This window comes from Euprymna scolopes, chromosome 20, assembly GCF_053919585.1.
Source record: "Euprymna scolopes isolate OS-2025 chromosome 20, ASM5391958v1, whole genome shotgun sequence".
NCBI lineage: Eukaryota > Metazoa > Mollusca > Cephalopoda > Sepiida > Sepiolidae > Euprymna > Euprymna scolopes.
In genome coordinates this window covers 82,191,774-82,212,162 of record NC_136501.1, presented here as the reverse complement: position 1 = coordinate 82,212,162, position 20,389 = coordinate 82,191,774, and the positions used below count along the sequence as shown (strand labels likewise).

Here is a 20,389-nt window from a genome sequence, read left to right as displayed (position 1 = left end):
GGGGGGGGTTAAAATAAAAAAAAATGTTTTGGTAGGTAAGTATGAGGATCGAACTGAACTCTTGAGGCAAAGTTGTAAATTAAAGTGTGAAAAAAAAAGAGTGCGATGATTTTAACTATTGGGCCATCGCGAGATGTTAACAGAAACATGTTTGAATTTATTTAATTACTTGGATTTGGCAGGTGCACATTTTAATGACTTAATTAGGTCAAGTTTGACTGCGGGATAGTATTTCATTTACTGCGGGAACGCTTTTTTTATTTTTATTTTTCCAAGATGTTTCCTATGAAAAAGAATAACCCACATGCGGCGAGAGACAAATGTTGAATATTTATCTTCCCGAAATCGAGCAAATTAAATAGACAGGTGAGCTCCCTTGTTAACTCTGAGATATTACGATTTACATGTGATATAAAAAGTTTTAAAAAGTTGTGAAGCGACCGACCGCTTCTCTGAAAAAAGCCTTTTGTAGACATACAGAAAAAGCGAACACACATACACATCATACATACATTTTCGCTTTTATATTTATAGACTAGTGGGGGTACCCGGCATTGCCCGAGTGTTTGAAGGTGTGTGTGCTCGGGTGGTGGGGAGGGGTAATCAAAAACTTAAAAAAAAACCAAAAAAAAAACAAAAAAACTAACGTCAGGCAAACGGGGGGGGGGGGGTAAAAAATCGAAAAACAAACTAATGTAGTGGGGGGGGGGAATACCCGGCGTTGCCCGGGTGTTTGGAGGTGTGTGTGCTCTTAAATAAAAAAGAAACCGGGGAGGGGGGTCGAACCCGAAGCCCTGAGGCGAAGTTTGAAAATAAAATGTGAAAAAAACATGGACCGTTCGGCCAGCCAGAATGAGTTAATGAAAGATGTTTGAATTTATTTAAGTAAGAACCAAATTGACAGGTGCCCGCATGGAAGTCGTCGAGCGTTACGACGACGACGACGTAAGCAATAGCTATTCAGCAAATGAGGTCAATGACCAGGTTTGTTTGTTATAAGCGAAGTAAAAAAAGAAAACATAAAAACGAACGTTAAAACGTAAGCAGGAGGGGGGGGATAATCAAAATATCGGAAAAAAAAAACTAACATAAGGCAAACGAACAATGTTAAATGTAAAAATCGAAAAAACAAAAAAGAAAACAGAAAAGCGAACGTTAAAACCAAAAAAAAAAACACGTGAAAAATGGCTTAAATAAGCCTGTTTCGATATTAAAATTTAAAAAAATCGGTGGGTACCCGGGTGTTTTTGGGTGTGTGGTCGGGGGTGGATAAGCAAAGTAAAAAAAAAAAACAGAAAAACGAACGTTATGTGAAAAATGGCTTAAATAACACTGGTTCAATATTTAAATTGAAAAAATAAGAAGACATCTCACACCACGATTCGAACCCAAAACGTTCAGATAATGACCCAATGTGCTAACCAACTGAGCTAACGCGACATACATGAAATTTAGTCAGTTCTTCAACTATTTAAAGTAAATCAGGCCATGACATCATCTGACGCATGCGTAGAACCGGTCGTCGTCACGAGAGGACCATTTTTGTTGACTCCCCCCTGTCGAAAATTGTCGATTTTCGGAGAGAAAAAATTAATGTTTTTGGCCAATTTTTCGATATTTTTCGGGCAAAGGATGGAGCTTCAATATGATACCGAGTTTGTGAATTTTTGTAGTGTCTGTCGAAAGTTTTTAGCAGACACACAAGCACACATACAAACATACATACATACCCACACATTTTCGCTTTTATATATATAGACTAGCGGGGAGGGGGGTACCCGGCGTTGCCCGAGTGTTTGGAGGTGTGTGTGGTTGTTAATGAAAACCTAAGGATAAGCGAAGTAAAAAAGGAAAACAGAAAAACGAACGTTAAAACTTATCTGAAAAATAAAGCGGGGGGGGGGGGAATCAAAACAAAGAAAAAAATAACGTAAGGCAAACGAACAATGTTAAATGTAAAAATCTGAAAATCAAAAAAGAAAACAGAAACACGAACGTTAAAACTAACCCCCCCCCCAAAAAAAAAACACATGAAAAATGGCTTAAATAAGCCTGTTTCGATATTAAAGTTTAAAAAATTGGTGGGTACCCGGGTGTTTTTTGGTGTGTGTGGTCGGTCGGGTGTGGGGTGTTAATGAAAACCTAAGAATAAGCGAAGTAAAAAAAAAAAACAGAAAAACGAAGGTTATGTGAAAAATGGCTTAAATAACCCTGCTTCAATATTTAAATTTAAAAAATTGAAAAAAGAAAAAAAAAATCTCACACCACGATTCGAACCCAAAACGTTTAGATAATGACCCAATGCGCTAACCAACTGAGCTAACGCGACATGAAATTTAGTCAGTTCTTTAACTATTGAAAGTAAATTAGGTCATGACATCATCTGACACATGCGTAGAACCGGTCGTCGTCACGAGAGGACCTCATTAAAAACTGTCCCGCAGAAAATGTTGATTGGGAGCGTGTGCGAAAGAAGCATTTGCGAGATATACACAAGATGGTCAAACACATTTTGCCTTTTATATATATAGAAGACTAGTGGGGATGTTACGAGATGTGGGTGCCCTTAAATCAAAAGGAAATCCGGGGGGGGGGGGGTAAAAAAAAAGTTTTGGTAAGCTGGTAGGATCGCGAGGCCCTGAGGTGAAGTTGGAAAATAAAATGTGAAAAAAAAAACATGACAAATTAACCGCTCGGCCAGCCAGAATGAGTTACTGAAAGATGTTTGAATTTATTTAAGTAAGAAGAGAATTGACAGGTGCCCGTACTTAATGACGTCAAGTGGAAGTTGTAGAGTTAACATTTTGTGTGAGCGTTACGATGACGATGACGTAAGCAATAGCTATTCAACATTTTCTGCGGGACAGTTTTTAATGAGGTCAATAACCCGGTTTGTTTGTTTTTACCTAACTTTGGAGAAAACCAGCTCCCCCCGTTTATTAGGGGAGTGTCTCATCTCGAAATGAAAGCAACCGTCTGATATGACAACGGTAAGCTGACATTGACAAAATGTTACATCGCTTTCTAGAGATCACTGGCCATAGGCCAGGTATTCGAATCGAGTTTCGTTTTTTTTATACCGAAAAACAAAAGCAATATGCGGCGATCCCAAAATGTCAAATATTTAACGTTTCAAAGTCGGGCAAATTAAATAGACGGGCGATCCCCGTTTGTAACTCGTAGATATTATGATTTCGACATGATATAAAAAGTTTTAAAAATGAGCGACAGCCTCAAGAAGCCGCTGAAAAAAATTCTTTTGCGGACATACAGAAAAAGCGAACATACATACATACACACATTTTCGCTTTTGTATATATAGACTAGCGGGGGGTACCTGGCGTTGCCCGGGTATTTGTGTGTTTGGTGATGATGGTGGTGGTGGGAGGAGGGTAAATCAGAACAAAAAGGAAATTTAATGATAGCGATTTAAAAAAAAAAAGATGGGGGTTGGTGGCATGTGGGCTCGAACCCGGAGCCTTGAGGCCTACAGACTAAGCCTGAACACCAGCGCTACAGCGACAATGTTAATGTAAGAGCGATTAAAGTGAGTAAAGTCAGGGAGGTTTGATTGACAGGTCGCCGCTTAATAAGGCCATCGTGGGAGCATTATGATGACAGGGCAGTTTTTTGGCATTTGTTTACTTTGTTTCACTGCGGGATCGTTTTTTCATTTAGTGCGGGACAGTTTGGGCTTCCCCAAGATGATGGGAGGGGGGGGGCCAGCTCCCCATTGAAAGGGGATTGTTTAAATTGAATGGCAATTGTCTGGTATAAGGAAAAAACCACATTGATTAAAACTGATCGCTTTTGGACGTTCCCGGCGAATCGCGCTGGGAACGATGTAACAACCTTTGTATTAGTTTTGCTTTTATTATATGAAAAAGGCGAATCTACACGCGCCGATCGAAAAATGTTGAATATTTAGCTTTCGAAAGTCGGGCAAATTAAACACACACGCGACCCCAGTTCGTAACTCGTAGATATTATGATTTCAACGTGATATAAAAAGTTTTAAAAATGACTCATTAGGTCTTTTATTTCTGATCAAAGCTTGAAAATAACTCTGGCTAGTGTCTCCTCATTCTCTTTTCCTATCAATACTGGTGTTCTATTCTTGGTCCAATACTGTTTCTTTATATCAATGATCTTTCCGAAAATATTATTCAGAAGATTAGCATCTCTGCTGATGATACCACTCTTGTATTCTGGTGTTGCTCCTCCATAGGATGCGGAAATATGCCACTAGTCTAAAAGTTGACTTGAATTCGGTTGTGGATCGGAGTACAAAATGGCTCGTTTCTTTTAAACCAATGAAAACTCAATCATAGGAGGGTTTTTTCCTTCCTGAAATTCTCATGGATGGTACTATTTTCGAGGAAACATAGATTCTGAAACTTTTTAATCTTTCATTCTCATCAAATCTTTCCTTGAGTTCCTATATTAAATCCATTGCGCTTTCTGTTTCTTGTAAGATCACTCTAAACACTTTCTCACACTTGTACCCCTACAAGTCTACTATCAAACCATTTATGGAGTACTGTTGTTATATTTGGGCTGGTAAATATGTCTTATTTGAGGGTTCTTAATAATAAATAATAAATAATTCTTAATAATAAATAATAAATAATTCTTAATAATAAATAATAAATAATTCTTAATAATAAATAATCAATAATCAATAATTCTTAATAATAAATAATAAATAATTCATAATAATAAATAATAAATAATTCTTAATAATAAATAATAAATCTTAATAATAAATAATCAATAATCAATAATTCTTAATAATAAATAATAAATAATTCTTAATAATAAATAATAAATCTTAATAATAAATAATCAATAATCAATAATTCTTAATAATAAATAATAAATAATTCTTAATAATAAATAATAAATCTTAATAATAAATAATCAATAATCAATAATTCTTAATAATAAATAATAAATAATTCTTAATAATAAATAATAAATCTTAATAATAAATAATCAATAATCAATAATTCTTAATAATAAATAATAAATAATTCTTAATAATAAATAATAAATCTTAATAATAAATAATCAATAATCAATAATTCTTAATAATAAATAATAAATAATTCTTAATAATAAATAATAAATCTTAATAATAAATAATCAATAATCAATAATTCTTAATAATAAATAATAAATAATTCTTAATAATAAATAATAAATCTTAATAATAAATAATCAATAATCAATAATTCTTAATAATAAATAATAAATAATTCTTAATAATAAATAATAAATCTTAATAATAAATAATCAATAATCAATAATTCTTAATAATAAATAATAAATAATTCTTAATAATAAATAATAAATCTTAATAATAAATAATCAATAATAAATAATTCATAATAATAAATAATAAATAATTCTTAATAATAAATAATAAATCTTAATAATAAATAATAAATCTTAATAATAAATAATCAATAATCAATAATTCTTAATAATAAATAATAAATAATTCTTAATAATAAATAATAAATAATTCTTAATAATAAATAATAAATCTTAATAATAAATAATCAATAATCAATAATTCTTAATAATAAATAATAAATAATTCTTAATAATAAATAATAAATCTTAATAATAAATAATCAATAATCAATAATTCTTAATAATAAATAATAAATAATTCATAATAATAAATAATAAATAATTCTTAATAATAAATAATAAATCTTAATAATAAATAATCAATAATCAATAATTCTTAATAATAAATAATCAATAATTCTTAATAATAAATAATAAATAATTCTTAATAATAAATAATAAATCTTAATAATAAATAATCAATAATCAATAATTCTTAATAATAAATAATAAATAATTCATAATAATAAATAATAAATAATTCTTAATAATAAATAATAAATCTTAATAATAAATAATCAATAATCAATAATTCTTAATAATAAATAATAAATAATTCTTAATAATAAATAATAAATAATTCATAATAATAAATAATAAATAATTCTTAATAATAAATAATAAATCTTAATAATAAATAATCAATAATCAATAATTCTTAATAATAAATAATAAATAATTCATAATAATAAATAATAAATAATTCTTAATAATAAATAATAAATCTTAATAATAAATAATCAATAATCAATAATTCTTAATAATAAATAATAAATAATTCTTAATAATAAATAATAAATAATTCATAATAATAAATAATAAATAATTCTTAATAATAAATAATAAATCTTAATAATAAATAATCAATAATCAATAATTCTTAATAATAAATAATAAATAATTCTTAATAATAAATAATAAATCTTAATAATAAATAATCAATAATCAATAATTCTTAATAATAAATAATAAATAATTCTTAATAATAAATAATAAATAATTCATAATAATAAATAATAAATAATTCTTAATAATAAATAATAAATCTTAATAATAAATAATCAATAATCAATAATTCTTAATAATAAATAATAAATAATTCTTAATAATAAATAATAAATAATTCATAATAATAAATAATAAATAATTCTTAATAATAAATAATAAATCTTAATAATAAATAATCAATAATCAATAATTCTTAATAATAAATAATAAATAATTCATAATAATAAATAATAAATAATTCTTAATAATAAATAATAAATCTTAATAATAAATAATCAATAATCAATAATTCTTAATAATAAATAATAAATAATTTTTAATAATAAATAATAAATAATTCATAATAATAAATAATAAATAATTCTTAATAATAAATAATAAATCTTAATAATAAATAATCAATAATCAATAATTCTTAATAATAAATAATAAATAATTCATAATAATAAATAATAAATAATTCTTAATAATAAATAATAAATAATTCTTAATAATAAATAATAAATAATTCTTAATAATAAATAATAAATAATTCTTAATAATAAATAATAAATAATTCTTAATAATAAATAATAAATAATTCATAATAATAAATAATAAATAATTCATAATAATAAATAATAAATAATTCATAATAATAAATAATAAATAATTCTTAATAATAAATAATAAATAATTCTTAATAATAAATAATCAATAATTCTTAATAATAAATAATTCTTAATAATAAATAATAAATAATTCTTAATAATAAATAATAAATAATTCTTAATAATAAATAATAAATAATTCTTAATAATAAATAATAAATAATTCTTAATAATAAATAATAAATAATTCTTAATAATAAATAATAAATAATTCTTAATAATAAATAATAAATAATTCATAATAATAAATAATAAATAATTCTTAATAATAAATAATAAATAATTCTTAATAATAAATAATAAATAATTCTTAATAATAAATAATAAATAATTCTTAATAATAAATAATAAATAATTCTTAATAATAAATAATAAATAATTCTTAATAATAAATAATAAATCTTAATAATAAATAATCAATAATCAATAATTCTTAATAATAAATAATAAATAATTCTTAATAATAAATAATAAATAATTCATAATAATAAATAATAAATAATTCTTAATAATAAATAATAAATCTTAATAATAAATAATCAATAATCAATAATTCTTAATAATAAATAATAAATAATTCTTAATAATAAATAATAAATAATTCATAATAATAAATAATAAATAATTCTTAATAATAAATAATAAATCTTAATAATAAATAATCAATAATCAATAATTCTTAATAATAAATAATAAATAATTCTTAATAATAAATAATAAATAATTCTTAATAATAAATAATAAATAATTCTTAATAATAAATAATAAATCTTAATAATAAATAATCAATAATCAATAATTCTTAATAATAAATAATAAATAATTCTTAATAATAAATAATAAATAATTCATAATAATAAATAATAAATAATTCTTAATAATAAATAATAAATCTTAATAATAAATAATCAATAATCAATAATTCTTAATAATAAATAATAAATAATTCCTAATAATAAATAATAAATAATTCATAATAATAAATAATAAATAATTCTTAATAATAAATAATAAATCTTAATAATAAATAATCAATAATCAATAATTCTTAATAATAAATAATAAATCTTAATAATAAATAATCAATAATCAATAATTCTTAATAATAAATAATAAATAATTCTTAATAATAAATAATAAATAATTCATAATAATAAATAATAAATAATTCTTAATAATAAATAATAAATAATTCTTAATAATAAATAATAAATAATTCATAATAATAAATAATAAATAATTCTTAATAATAAATAATAAATCTTAATAATAAATAATCAATAATCAATAATTCTTAATAATAAATAATAAATAATTCTTAATAATAAATAATAAATAATTCATAATAATAAATAATAAATAATTCTTAATAATAAATAATAAATCTTAATAATAAATAATCAATAATCAATAATTCTTAATAATAAATAATTCATAATAATAAATAATAAATCTTAATAATAAATAATAAATCTTAATAATAAATAATAAATAATTCTTAATAATAAATAATTAATAATTCTTAAGTAAAGCATGCAAAAATGGAGAGTTGGGCAGACATGTCTAATCAACCTCTAACTGAACGCCTGAAAAAAAAATAAAAAAACAAAAAAGGCACATCTTGATTTTCAATTCTGCATTATGCAGGGGAAATAATTAAAAAAATAAACAATGAACCCAGCAAGTCGATGTGTTCCATTACAAGAAAGAAGGGTATAGATGAAAAGCTGGTATCATTCAATGGATGTAACTCATGATTATACTGAGCCAATGCTGGTTTTGTTTCATTATCACTTTCAGGTTGTTCTTTTTTCTTTTTGAATTTCATAAAAGATGGTTCTCAGGCGTTCTTGAAAATTTGCCCATTCAATTTGATTGTAAGACTTTTTCAATAAGCAAAACAAGAAAACAAAATCTTATTTCTGTTTTGTCTTTTGACCTACATTGGATTGTATTCACAGGTTTTGACAATTCTGCAGATTTTCGGAAAGATACATTTCTTTTTTCTTCCCAAGTTACTCAGAAAAATGTAAAGAAATAATTTTTAGGTAAAAGCAAAACAGAAGAAATGGAAAGTTATTTTTACCCCTGACAAAAACGCCACCTATCATTACTAAAATTCACAATCTTTTCAACAATCCAATTTGTTTCATCGTTAAATGATAAGCGAGAGTATCTTGGCCATTTTCATATAAGTAAGAGATATGATCTCAAATAGGTTTCACACTCGTCGGACCATAATTGTTCCAGATTTTTATCTGTGAAATAATCTCAAAGATGTGCCTATCAAAACAAATCATGGCAGTATCAAGAGATGTCTCTGATCAGGTCTTCATTTCTTTTTCTCAACTCCATAGTCAATTTTCTTTGGAAGTCATTTCCTTAATTGAGGCAAGATTTTTATAAGCTTTCTTGATGCTAATTCAATGTTTTTATCAAGACACCCTCTCTAATTCTCAGAGTTATTGATAATTCTGCATGTATCATCCAAGTGTGATTATCATTGAATAGCAGTAAAATAAAAACAATTATGTGGCTGGTATTTGGAGAGGGGGTTTACCCTGTATAGCAATTTTAATGCATTCAGTTATCATCTGAAAAAAAATGTATGTAATGTAAATAATTCTAATCTTATTTGAAGCATACATTTCCAGAAATGAATAAAAACAAAAGAAAAATAATAAATACTTACCTATCAGTCTTTACTGCAATTACCATTCTCAGAAGCAGACGTCTATGAGGGGTTTCGACAGGTAAACAGTTGGCATGACGATCTGTTGGACTTCTGCTTCTTAGTCTCATTCCTAATTCAACGAGTGGGAGAATATCCTTTGACCTATCAGATACGAGATAGAAATTAAATCTTCACATTTAAGTGTTAATCTACAATAAGAAATACTTTAGAAATTAGACAATATAAGGTGAGCCCCCCCCCCAAAAAAAAAAATGCCACCCAATGTGCAACAGTCTTTGTTTTATTGCCATTCAATGATTTGTGCTGATAAATACTGAGCACTGTCTAATGATTCTTAAGTTTTGGGCAGACAAAAAGTGTTGTCAGGAATGAATAGTGGTTTCAACAGAATAGAGCAACTTCCCATACTTAAAATGACTCATTGAAATGGATGTGAGGAGACTTTAGTGATAATCTTGTTGGTGTGATCCTGGATGGGCTTCATATTTTCTGAACTTTAATCCTCCAGATTTTTAGATGGGACCTCAAAGATAATATTCATCAAAACAAACCGAAGATTATTCTTGAACTGAAGCCATCACAACCTAAATCAAGGCAAGTACCAAGAGAATAGTTGTGTCAAATTATTATTGATAATTTTGCCCATCTGTATACAGGTATGCTTCTTACAGAATGTTAATTAAAGAAAGATTGTTGGATATTTATGACTGAAATTTGATGGACAAGTCAGGCATAGTTTATTTGTAGTAAATATGGTCAGATTCAGGATTGTGAAGGTTATTAAGAGTTCCATGCGTAGAATTGTATTTTTTTGAGGGGTGGGGGTAACTTTATATAAAAGAAAAACAATAAAAATGGCGAAGAGCTTTTTTTTAATTACAATATTTTAAATTATATAATTGATTTGTTAAATGAAAGTAATTACCGTAGTTTGATTTTCCCATTTTTGATTTCATCATACGTAAACCATTTAGCTTGTAAAGATTCTTTGTCACTTTTTGATAAATCTTTTAAGTAACCACCTAGAAAAATCAAAAACAAAATTTCAAACATAACTCAACAACAGGGTCACACTCCACAAAAGTAACATGAGATTTTCAGATAAAAGAGAACACTGTTTCTCAACATATTAAAAAATGCAGCAAATGTGAATTCAAAATCATGATGATAAATCAAACAGATTATTCCTATTAATGAAAAAGAGCAAAAATCCAGAAACAAATTCACACCAGCACTAGAGAAATCACAACACAACGCACACACATAAATTATATAAAGTACATGAGTGTGTATATATGTAGGAGATGCATACACATATGTACCATATAGATCCTAATACAACAAGACAATTTACTTGTATGAATAACATATGCACACTAATCAAAATAAGCTCATACACACCATGCAAAAGAGGGATACATCATTACTACTATCTTATATAAAAACAGAACGCAAATATATATTATGCACCTTGTAAAAACACAAAACACATAAAATTTACCAACATTCAAACAAACCCTAAGCAATATTATGCACTCATATAAGTTAAAAACAAAGACACAACCACAAACTCACATTAGAAAAAGTACAAATACACAAACATGCTTACACAGAGAAATGGCAATAAATAAACACCCACACAGAAGATACACAAGTACACACAGCTTAAACAGAGGAAAATTTATTATGAAGAAAAGCCATAAATTTAATGAATTTACAAGCATTCCCTATAGAACTTATTCTCTTTAGCAAAAGGATCACATCCTAACACATGTGGATAAAGCACATAAAACATTTAATACAAAAAATAAATTTTTTGAAAGTTTAAAATATTTGTAAACTCCTATTTTTAATATACACTTTTCTCACACACACACACACACACACACTAGTGACGGGACAAATCCAAAATATTTCCCGATTTTGATACAGCGATTATGTTCTAAATGCCCAATTCTGATACAAGTTCTGATTTTGATTCTTTAAAAATTTCTTTATCATGATTTGATGCTTTTTAAAAATGTTCAATGTACCCTCCTCCTCCCCCATCTAATGTTTGCAAATATTTTGCTAAATGTTAAAACTATACTTGGTATTACAAGACTAGGTTTTTCTAAATATTTCTCTCAGATGTTTTCCTGGTAATAGATTGAAAATTGTGAGACAAGATTTGCTTTTCTTTAAAAACACAAATCTCATTTGCATTTGGTTGTCATTAATACCATTTGAAACTTTCATAAATGATTAAAAATAATCGACGGTTAGTATATAAAATAAAATAAAAAACAGTTTACAAACAGAATAGTTAACAAAGCCCATCCCATGTCAAGAATGAGTTTCTACATAATAGTGTTACTATTTAGAAAACTATTCTTAATATTGGGACGAGTTTCTGTTAACTAGTTTATCTTTCCTCTATGGAGAAATATTTACATTTTTTTTCTTAGAATTATAAAGATTTGGTAGGTTTTTAGATTGTAGTTACTGTAGAAATTATGTAAAAAGTTATAGTTACTGTAGAAATTATGTAAAAAAAATGTAAAAGGATTTGTGTTAAACAAGACACAAATAATAATAATAATAATAATAATAATAATAATAATAATAATAATAATAATAGCAAATAGATTAACACATTTAGTTAAATCATTCCCCGAAATGAAATTTTACTTTTCTTAGACGATTAAGTAGCAGGGGGGGGGGATTATTTTAGAATTTAAAGTAAGAAAGCAGTTTTGTACATAAATTTAACATAAAACGATATTCATTTCCGGCTCATTCTTTTCTAATCTTCTCTAATCATTTAAAAATCGAAAATTAAACAAAATAGTAGTAGAACTGGTAGAACATAACATTTTTTCTCGAGTGTTTGCTTAATTTTCAATTTTAAGTGGTTATCTAGGGTCTTTGTGAAGGGCAAAGAGACAGCAATTTTTTAAATTCTAATTCAACAGAGTGAGCACTACATTTGTTTTGAACTAAAGACATGCTTTAAAATAAGTCGAAACACAAAGAAACTTATCTAGGTAGGTAGAAGAGTCTTGCCTTTGTAACATTTATTTGTTGAATATTTGTTTTCCATTTATGTTTTGTTCTATTAATTGCAGTAATAAATGTTTGCATCTCAATCTTTTGTTTTTATTTGGTGGAGAGTGAGGGGGGATTAGTTGAAATAACTATAATTTGTTTTCTTTTTTCACGTTAATCTCATCGATTACAAACTTAACTTTCAGATGAAAAAAAAAAATTTTTTATCACTTTTATCGTCGGGGATCAGTTTTCAATTATAACGTTCTACTAAATTGAATACATACTTTGTGACCATCACCGAGAAAAATATTGTGACAATATTTTTCTCAGTTATGGTCACAAAATACATGGTCAATTTATTAAAATGTTATAATTGAAAACTGATCCCTGAATTTTGTTATTAAATCAAATCATTAGCGGAATAAAACTTGGACGATGTTTGTTTTGTTTTTTTTTAATGTGGAAGGCAAATGTTTTGCAAACATTACCATAACATGTACTGCGCAAAAAAAAAAAAATAAATAAGTAAAAATAAATAAACATAGTTGCCACAACTTATTGTGTAAATATATTGACTGACTGGAAACATTGTTGCTTCTGTAATTGTTTTGAAAAACTGTACCATATTATTTACTGTTAAATCAAAGGAGAAAATGCCACCCTTTCTTTGGTGAATGTTTTCCTGTAATGTAAGTATCAGTGGTTTGTTGTTTTTTTGTTTTTTGTAATATAAGTATCAGTGGTTTGTTGTTTTTTTTTGTTTTTGTAATATAAGTATCAGTGGTTTGTTGTTTTTTTGTTTTTTGTAATGTAAGTATCAGTGTTTTTTTTTGTAATGTAAGTATCAGTGGTTTGTTGTTTTTTTGTTTTTTGTAATATAAGTATCAGTGGTTTGTTGTTTTTTTTTTGTTTTTGTAATGTAAGTATCAGTGGTTTGTTGTTTTTTTGTTTTTTGTAATATAAGTATCAGTGGTTTGTTGTTTTTTTTTGTTTTTGTAATATAAGTATCAGTGGTTTGTTGTTTTTTTGTTTTTTGTAATGTAAGTATCAGTGGTTTGTTTTTTTTTGTTTTTTGTAATGTAAGTATCAGTGGTTTTTTTTTTTTTTTTTGTTAATACCTGATTACAAAGAACAGTTTCTAATCGTTTGTAAGAGGTCATTTCATTTTAGTATCGCTTAATATAGGATGTTGAAACATATATGATAAGAAGATAGGAAAGTAGAAAGGATTTGAATTAATGCGTGACGATTGAGCAGCCATAATGAATTCGGGCTACAGTGTTTGTTTTTTGTATGATCCAGAATAATAGAATTTCATGGTCGCAGCCAATTCTATATAGGCAGAATATTGTTGGGGAGAAATAATTATTTTCGAATAGTGAAGTGTAATAATAGTTGTATGTGTGTGACTGTCTAATCCAGTTAATAAGGGTGTCAGATCAATATAGTTATAATGGTTATATATTTACTCGGTCCTTAATGGGAGAGTGGGAGGACTTTTCAGGTAGAGGGACAAATACAAACTACTTCTTCTGTAGATCTTGGCAATTGTGACAATGTCGCTTGTAGGAATTAAAATAGGATTTTATTAGAACGAATAAATGTGTTTGTAACAGAGTGCAAAAGTTACAAAAGATGGTGGGTATAAGTTTAGACATAATAAATTTGCATGTGGCATCTGTTATTGCAAACCTACTGTCATTTGGTTCAAAGGGGAATTTCTACAATCAAATTATTATATATAGGAGATTAGCGTTGAGTACTAAAATTAAAACCATCAACATTAATTTCCATTTCTTTGTAAATAAGTCATCATCATCATCTCATCATATTTGGTTTAATGTCTGTTTTACATTCTCACATGTGTTGGGCAGCTTTTAGAAATTGTCTTCCAAATTAATCTATTTCTAGCCAGGTTTTTATTTACCCTTCTTTCTTTAAAATCCATTCTTATCACTTCCTCCATGTTTTTTCTTAGCTGCCAACTGACCTCAACTTTTCTATATCTACGAACTCAAGAACTCTCATACCTTTTTCCAATGTGACCAAACAAACAAAGTTTACTGTTCTTCACACATCTTCCTATATTGTCCAGATTTAATATTTCTTTGAGATCATCAGATCTAAGTTTGTCTTTAAGACTCATTACACATCGATCATATTATTATCACGTCATTTCTCTCCATACAAGACATAACACATCCTCACCTATCACTGGACAGGTTTCACTTCCACAGATTATCACACTGTGCTCCAATTGGAATCTATACATTTTTAGATTAAAACTGAATAATGATGTGTAAATTATGTAGAGAAGAGAAACAAACACAAGAAATGGTTACACAATTTTATTAATAATGGAAAAAGATTTTTTAGTCATTGGAGTTGGACTTCTTAAAATTGTCCAAACCAAGCATTTGGGTGACAGATTCGACAGGTTAGAATGATGATACTAAATTGTTTACACGTGTAAAAGATGTTTGTTATGCAGAGATTTGTCAATATAGAAAAAAAGGAGGTTGATTAATAAACAAGGAGAGGAAAATACGGAAACAAGAGTGGATACACACCATATAAAACTGGAGATGAAACAGCATACAGTGAGAGGGTGCAGTGAATGACTGCAACGTAGTAGAAATGAGTCACTTGATGTGCAAATTATGGCTAATTAGAACATAGAAAAATTGTCATAATCTTTTATACAAATACTTGTTAACAATATGCAAAACAAGACTAACCTATAGCTCCTCCTACAAATGTAAACCGGTACCAATGACCTGAACCAAATTCAACACACAGCAACGAATGAGGATCAAATTCTAAACCAGTTTCTTCCAGTACTTCTCGTTTGACAGCATCCTGAAAAAGAAACAGATATATATTATAAGGAGCAGATGACATTTCTATGGGAAAAAATAATCTGACAATAGTTTCATTTTGGAGATTTATCATCAAACTTGGCTCAATTTGTCTTGATGACTTGCTTTGCTGATTTCATTCAATGAATCTGTGTTTGGTTTTGATGACAGCCCCAAAGCAACCTTGGAACTAGTGAAAGGCCTTTGTCACTATCTCATAGATTAGACATCCAAAAACTCTAGTGATGCTAGTCTTTAACACAGAGAGGATTGCAGTCAAGCAAGCTAAAAAAGCCAGTACATGTGGTCAACATAACACTCTGTAAGTCTCCCTTCAACTTATCGGCCATAGGGCAAGGGAGGAGCTCTTCCAAACATGACCACCCCCTTCCACGATTCAGAAGAAAAGAGAAAGATTTTATCAGATCATTGTCTTGTCTCTGTTACAATATTCAGCACCAATTCTAATCTTTTAACTTCGAATGGAATTTTCCACTTTCACTCAATACAACCTTATTTGGAAAATACCGTTTTTAACATATTTACACACCCACATACCACACATTATTACACAAAAAGGCATAATACATCAATAAAAAATTTTTTTTTTTAATGTTACATTTGTTGTAATGATGCCATTTTAATTATTTAAAAAAATTTTCTAAAACCTAAAAACCAGTTTCAAGTCTGTTCTTAAAAAATGACACTTCATTCTAGCAGTCAAAAATATATGACAAACAATTTCTAAAGATTTTTTTGCACATATTTCACACTTGACAGCATATGGTGTGTACAGATACACATATGTAAATTAGATGCCCATAGTTAAAAAAAAAAAAAAGTGCATGTAAATGCTTACAGAGACATTAAAAAATATTAGTGAATGATTCAAATGCGTAGCTAAGAGAGATGAGTGACTTGTTCAGTTAATTATAATTAGAACAACACAGAATGTTTTTTAAAACACATAATTCAAGATGCATATTTTTATGATTAAAGTAGATAAGAAAAAAGCCATATGATTAACATAATAATGGATAACAACAAAAAAAGAATTATTGAGGTAAAAGATACACAATAAATTATGAAGAAATTATCAAATTTCTTGAAATATTTTGACCTATTTTTTTTTTTTATTTGTGCTTGTCCATAGCTAAATATCCATGGAAAAGCACAAATTTTGGTATTTTAAATTCTTAGAACTTTTAAACCATTTGCATAATTCAAACAGTTTTTAGAACTTTTAAACCATTTGCATAATTCAAACAGTTTTAAATTCTTAGAACTTTTAAACCATTTGCATAATTCAAACAGTTTTAAATTCTTAGAACTTTTAAACCATTTGCATAATTCAAACAGTTTTAAATTCTTAGAACTTTTAAACCATTTGCATAATTCAAACAGTTCTTAGAACTTTTAAACCATTTGCATAATTCAAACAGTTCTTAGAACTTTTAAACCATTTGCATAATTCAAACAGTTTTAAATTCTTAGAACTTTTAAACCATTTGCATAATTCAAACAGTTCTTAGAACTTTTAAACCATTTGCATAATTCAAACAGTTTTCAGCTTTTATTCTTTTCACCCAAGTTGATAAAAAAAAAAAGAAAAAGTCAACTTGCAATACTATTAAAAAGTTGATAAAAAGAAAAATTGATAAAAAAAAAAGAAAAAGTCAACTTGCAATACTATTAAAAAGTTGATAAAAAGAAAAATTGAAAAAAAAAAAAATAGAAAAGTCAATACTATTAAAACGTAAAATAAAACAATCATTGATAACAATATTAAAGAACTTACCAAAAGGTTTTCTCCAGTTTCCATTCGACCAGCTGGAAGATACCAAGTTCCAAAACAGGAAGTCTTAGCTTCCTGCATCATTAGAATTTGACCACACTCATCAAAGATGATGCCACACACAATGTAGCCAACCGTCTTCTTCACTATCGGAACAAACTGTTCATCTGTAAGACAAAAATAAAATTGGTGAATAATAAAATAAATAAAAAAAAAATAACAACACATTTGGTTGTTTTTTTTGTCAAATTCCACTACAAATTTTAAAATCCCTAACCAGAGGTTTAAGGCTCCTAAATCTGTATTAGAATTGTTCCCACGTGCTTGGACTCCATCCAAACACATGGACAGAGTCGTAAAAAGTTACAATTTCTAGAGATTAAAGGTTCAATCCTCAGCATGCGCAACTCAAAAATACAATTGTGAATTATTTCTACCTGGCTAATGAAATAAGAGCGTAAAAGGAAAGACGTTTGTAATTCTGTGCAGATTCCGGAGTTCAACAATAAATAAAGGTTGAACTTGCTGACATAAGTAGATGGAAAGGTTTTGATAAAAATTAGGTTTGCAAACACATCGAGAGAGAAGGTGTCAGTCGGAGATTTGAGCAGCTACCACCCAGATATGGCAACAGTACTTCATTTTACGATTTTTCTGGCTCTTATATGATTAGAAGATTGCGTTGGAAGTGAGATACCTTCTGGATTGGTAAAATGATGCGACCAATTTTCCAGCGACATTTGCCACAGATTTGATGTAAGTCTTCTCAGGTTAAGAGTGAAGGCCAGACCCAGATGTTTGTCAAAACAGGGAGCCTCTTTTAGACAAGAGCCATTCATATCAATTGGAAGCAAATGTAGATCAGAGCATTTATGACAAAGATAAAAGCTTGGTTTTGAATTTGGTTTTGAATTTGGTTAAAATTCACCAACCTCTTTTTACTCCATTACCTCACATGCTCAAGGTCTGAGGCGAATCAGAGAGATCTTGGTCGTTGGTGATGTTGTCATAGATTGTAGTGTTATCTGCCGAACTTAGAATATGATTTGGGAGATCATTGATGAAGATAAGGAAGAGTTGTGCACAGGATGGATCTCCAAGGCATGCTAGCATTGATATTTTCAGACATCTGCACATTGGCAACTAATTGTAAAAACCTATCAGAAAGAAAAGATTCGATGGTTACGAAGACATTTCAAGATATTCCATAGCTGGAAATCTTGTAAAGTAGACCTTTTGATATGTCAAGACCTATTACGCAAGAGGAAACCCCTGTTTATAGATTCACTGATCCTTTGTGAAATTACAGTCAGTACATCAGCTGTAGATCTTACTGGGTGAAAACCATATTGCTTGTCACTGAGTAGGTTGTTTTTGCTGAAGTGCTTGACAATTTCTCTATTTAACATGGATTCTCATAACTCATGACCAATCGGTCTGAAGACTGAGATGCAGAAGACTGATCTCCACTATTTTTAAATACTGGGCAAATTAATGAGGTTTTCTAAAGTGTTGGGAAGCATTTCTCCTTTGGGCATTGATTGCACAGCTTTGCAATAAAGGGTGCTAGTTCTGGTTTCAGCTTTTTAGTACTATAACTGAATTATAGTCAGGACCAGTTGCTTTGCTAGCATCAAGGTTCTCGATAAGTGTAGTAATATTACAGATATGTGTATGTCATTCAAATTACTTTCTGTCTTGGGAGGAAATTTGGAAGTTAGAAAACCCTGATCACATAGTTTGCTGGAAAGAGTTTGGCTTTGTTAGATGCTGACAAAATCACCTCAACCCCGTTGATGATGGTTAGGATAGAGGACATGCATCTATTTAGGACCTTGTTTGTTATTCACCAAAACTTATGAAAATAAAGCCTCTGTTCATCTTGATGGCCTGAACATACAACCCTCTTGTGCTTTCTGTAATCTTTCTGCAGTAATTGTTGGTAGATCTGAAGACGATTTTAAAGCAATTGAAGTAATGGTTTCTTTGTGCAACTGCATATTTAGAAGCATACCATGGTTGGCTGTTTAGTTTCTGTTGGAATTTTTTGGAGGATATGTAGCTGTCTATGCCATTAATATTTATATGGTATGTAGCTGTCTATGCCATTAATATTTATATGGTATGTAGCTGTCTATGCCATTAATATTTATATGGTATGTAGCTGTCTATGCCATTAATATTTATATGGTATGTAGCTGTCTATGCCATTAATATTTATATGGTATGTAGCTGTCTATGCCATTAATATTTATATGGTATGTAGCTGTCTATGCCATTAATATTTATATGGTATGCAACTGTCTATGCCATTAATATTTATATGGTATGTAGCTGTCTATGCCATTAATATTTATATGGTATGTAGCTGTCTATGCCATTAATATTTATATGGTATGTAGCTGTCTATGCCATTAATATTTATATGGTATGTAGCTGTCTATGCCATTAATATTTATATGGTATGCAACTGTCTATGCCATTAATATTTATATGGTATGCAACTGTCTATGCCATTAATATTTATATGGTATGCAACTGTCTATGCCATTAATATTTATATGGTATGTAGCTGTCTATGCCATTAATATTTATATGGTATGCAACTGTCTATGCCATTAATATTTATATGGTATGTAGCTGTCTATGCCAATAATTAACCAATCAGTTAAGTCAGATGTTATAAAAGACACATTTTTTAAACGTAGAACATAGGGTTAGTTCAATATGAATATTCAGAAACCGTCTCAGTCAGCCATTGAATATCAGTACACTATTCAATGGAGAGGAATATTTGAGGTTTTGTTATACATTGGTTTTATTTTTATTAAGACATCTGAGTGATCAGAAGATCCTAGTAGAGACAGGACTGAGGATAAACAGTTCAGGGCATGATGTTAGAAAAAGATCTAAAAGACATGTTTTGTACATATGG

At 27.8% G+C, this 20,389-nt stretch overlaps 1 protein-coding gene across 1 annotated transcript in view; it reads right to left on the bottom strand.

Moving 5' to 3' along the window:
- Window positions 1–20,389, bottom strand: part of LOC145241493 (8-oxo-dGDP phosphatase NUDT18-like) — a 44,387-nt gene that overhangs the window by 12,597 nt on the left and 11,401 nt on the right. The window contains exons 2-5 of the mRNA XM_080104504.1: window positions 17,458–17,621; window positions 15,540–15,660; window positions 10,697–10,793; window positions 9,769–9,912 (exon numbers count right to left, since the gene is read on the bottom strand). Coding sequence (XP_079960630.1) covers window positions 9,769–9,912; window positions 10,697–10,793; window positions 15,540–15,660; window positions 17,458–17,621 — 526 coding nt within the window. The remainder of the gene's footprint in view (window positions 1–9,768; window positions 9,913–10,696; window positions 10,794–15,539; window positions 15,661–17,457; window positions 17,622–20,389) is intronic.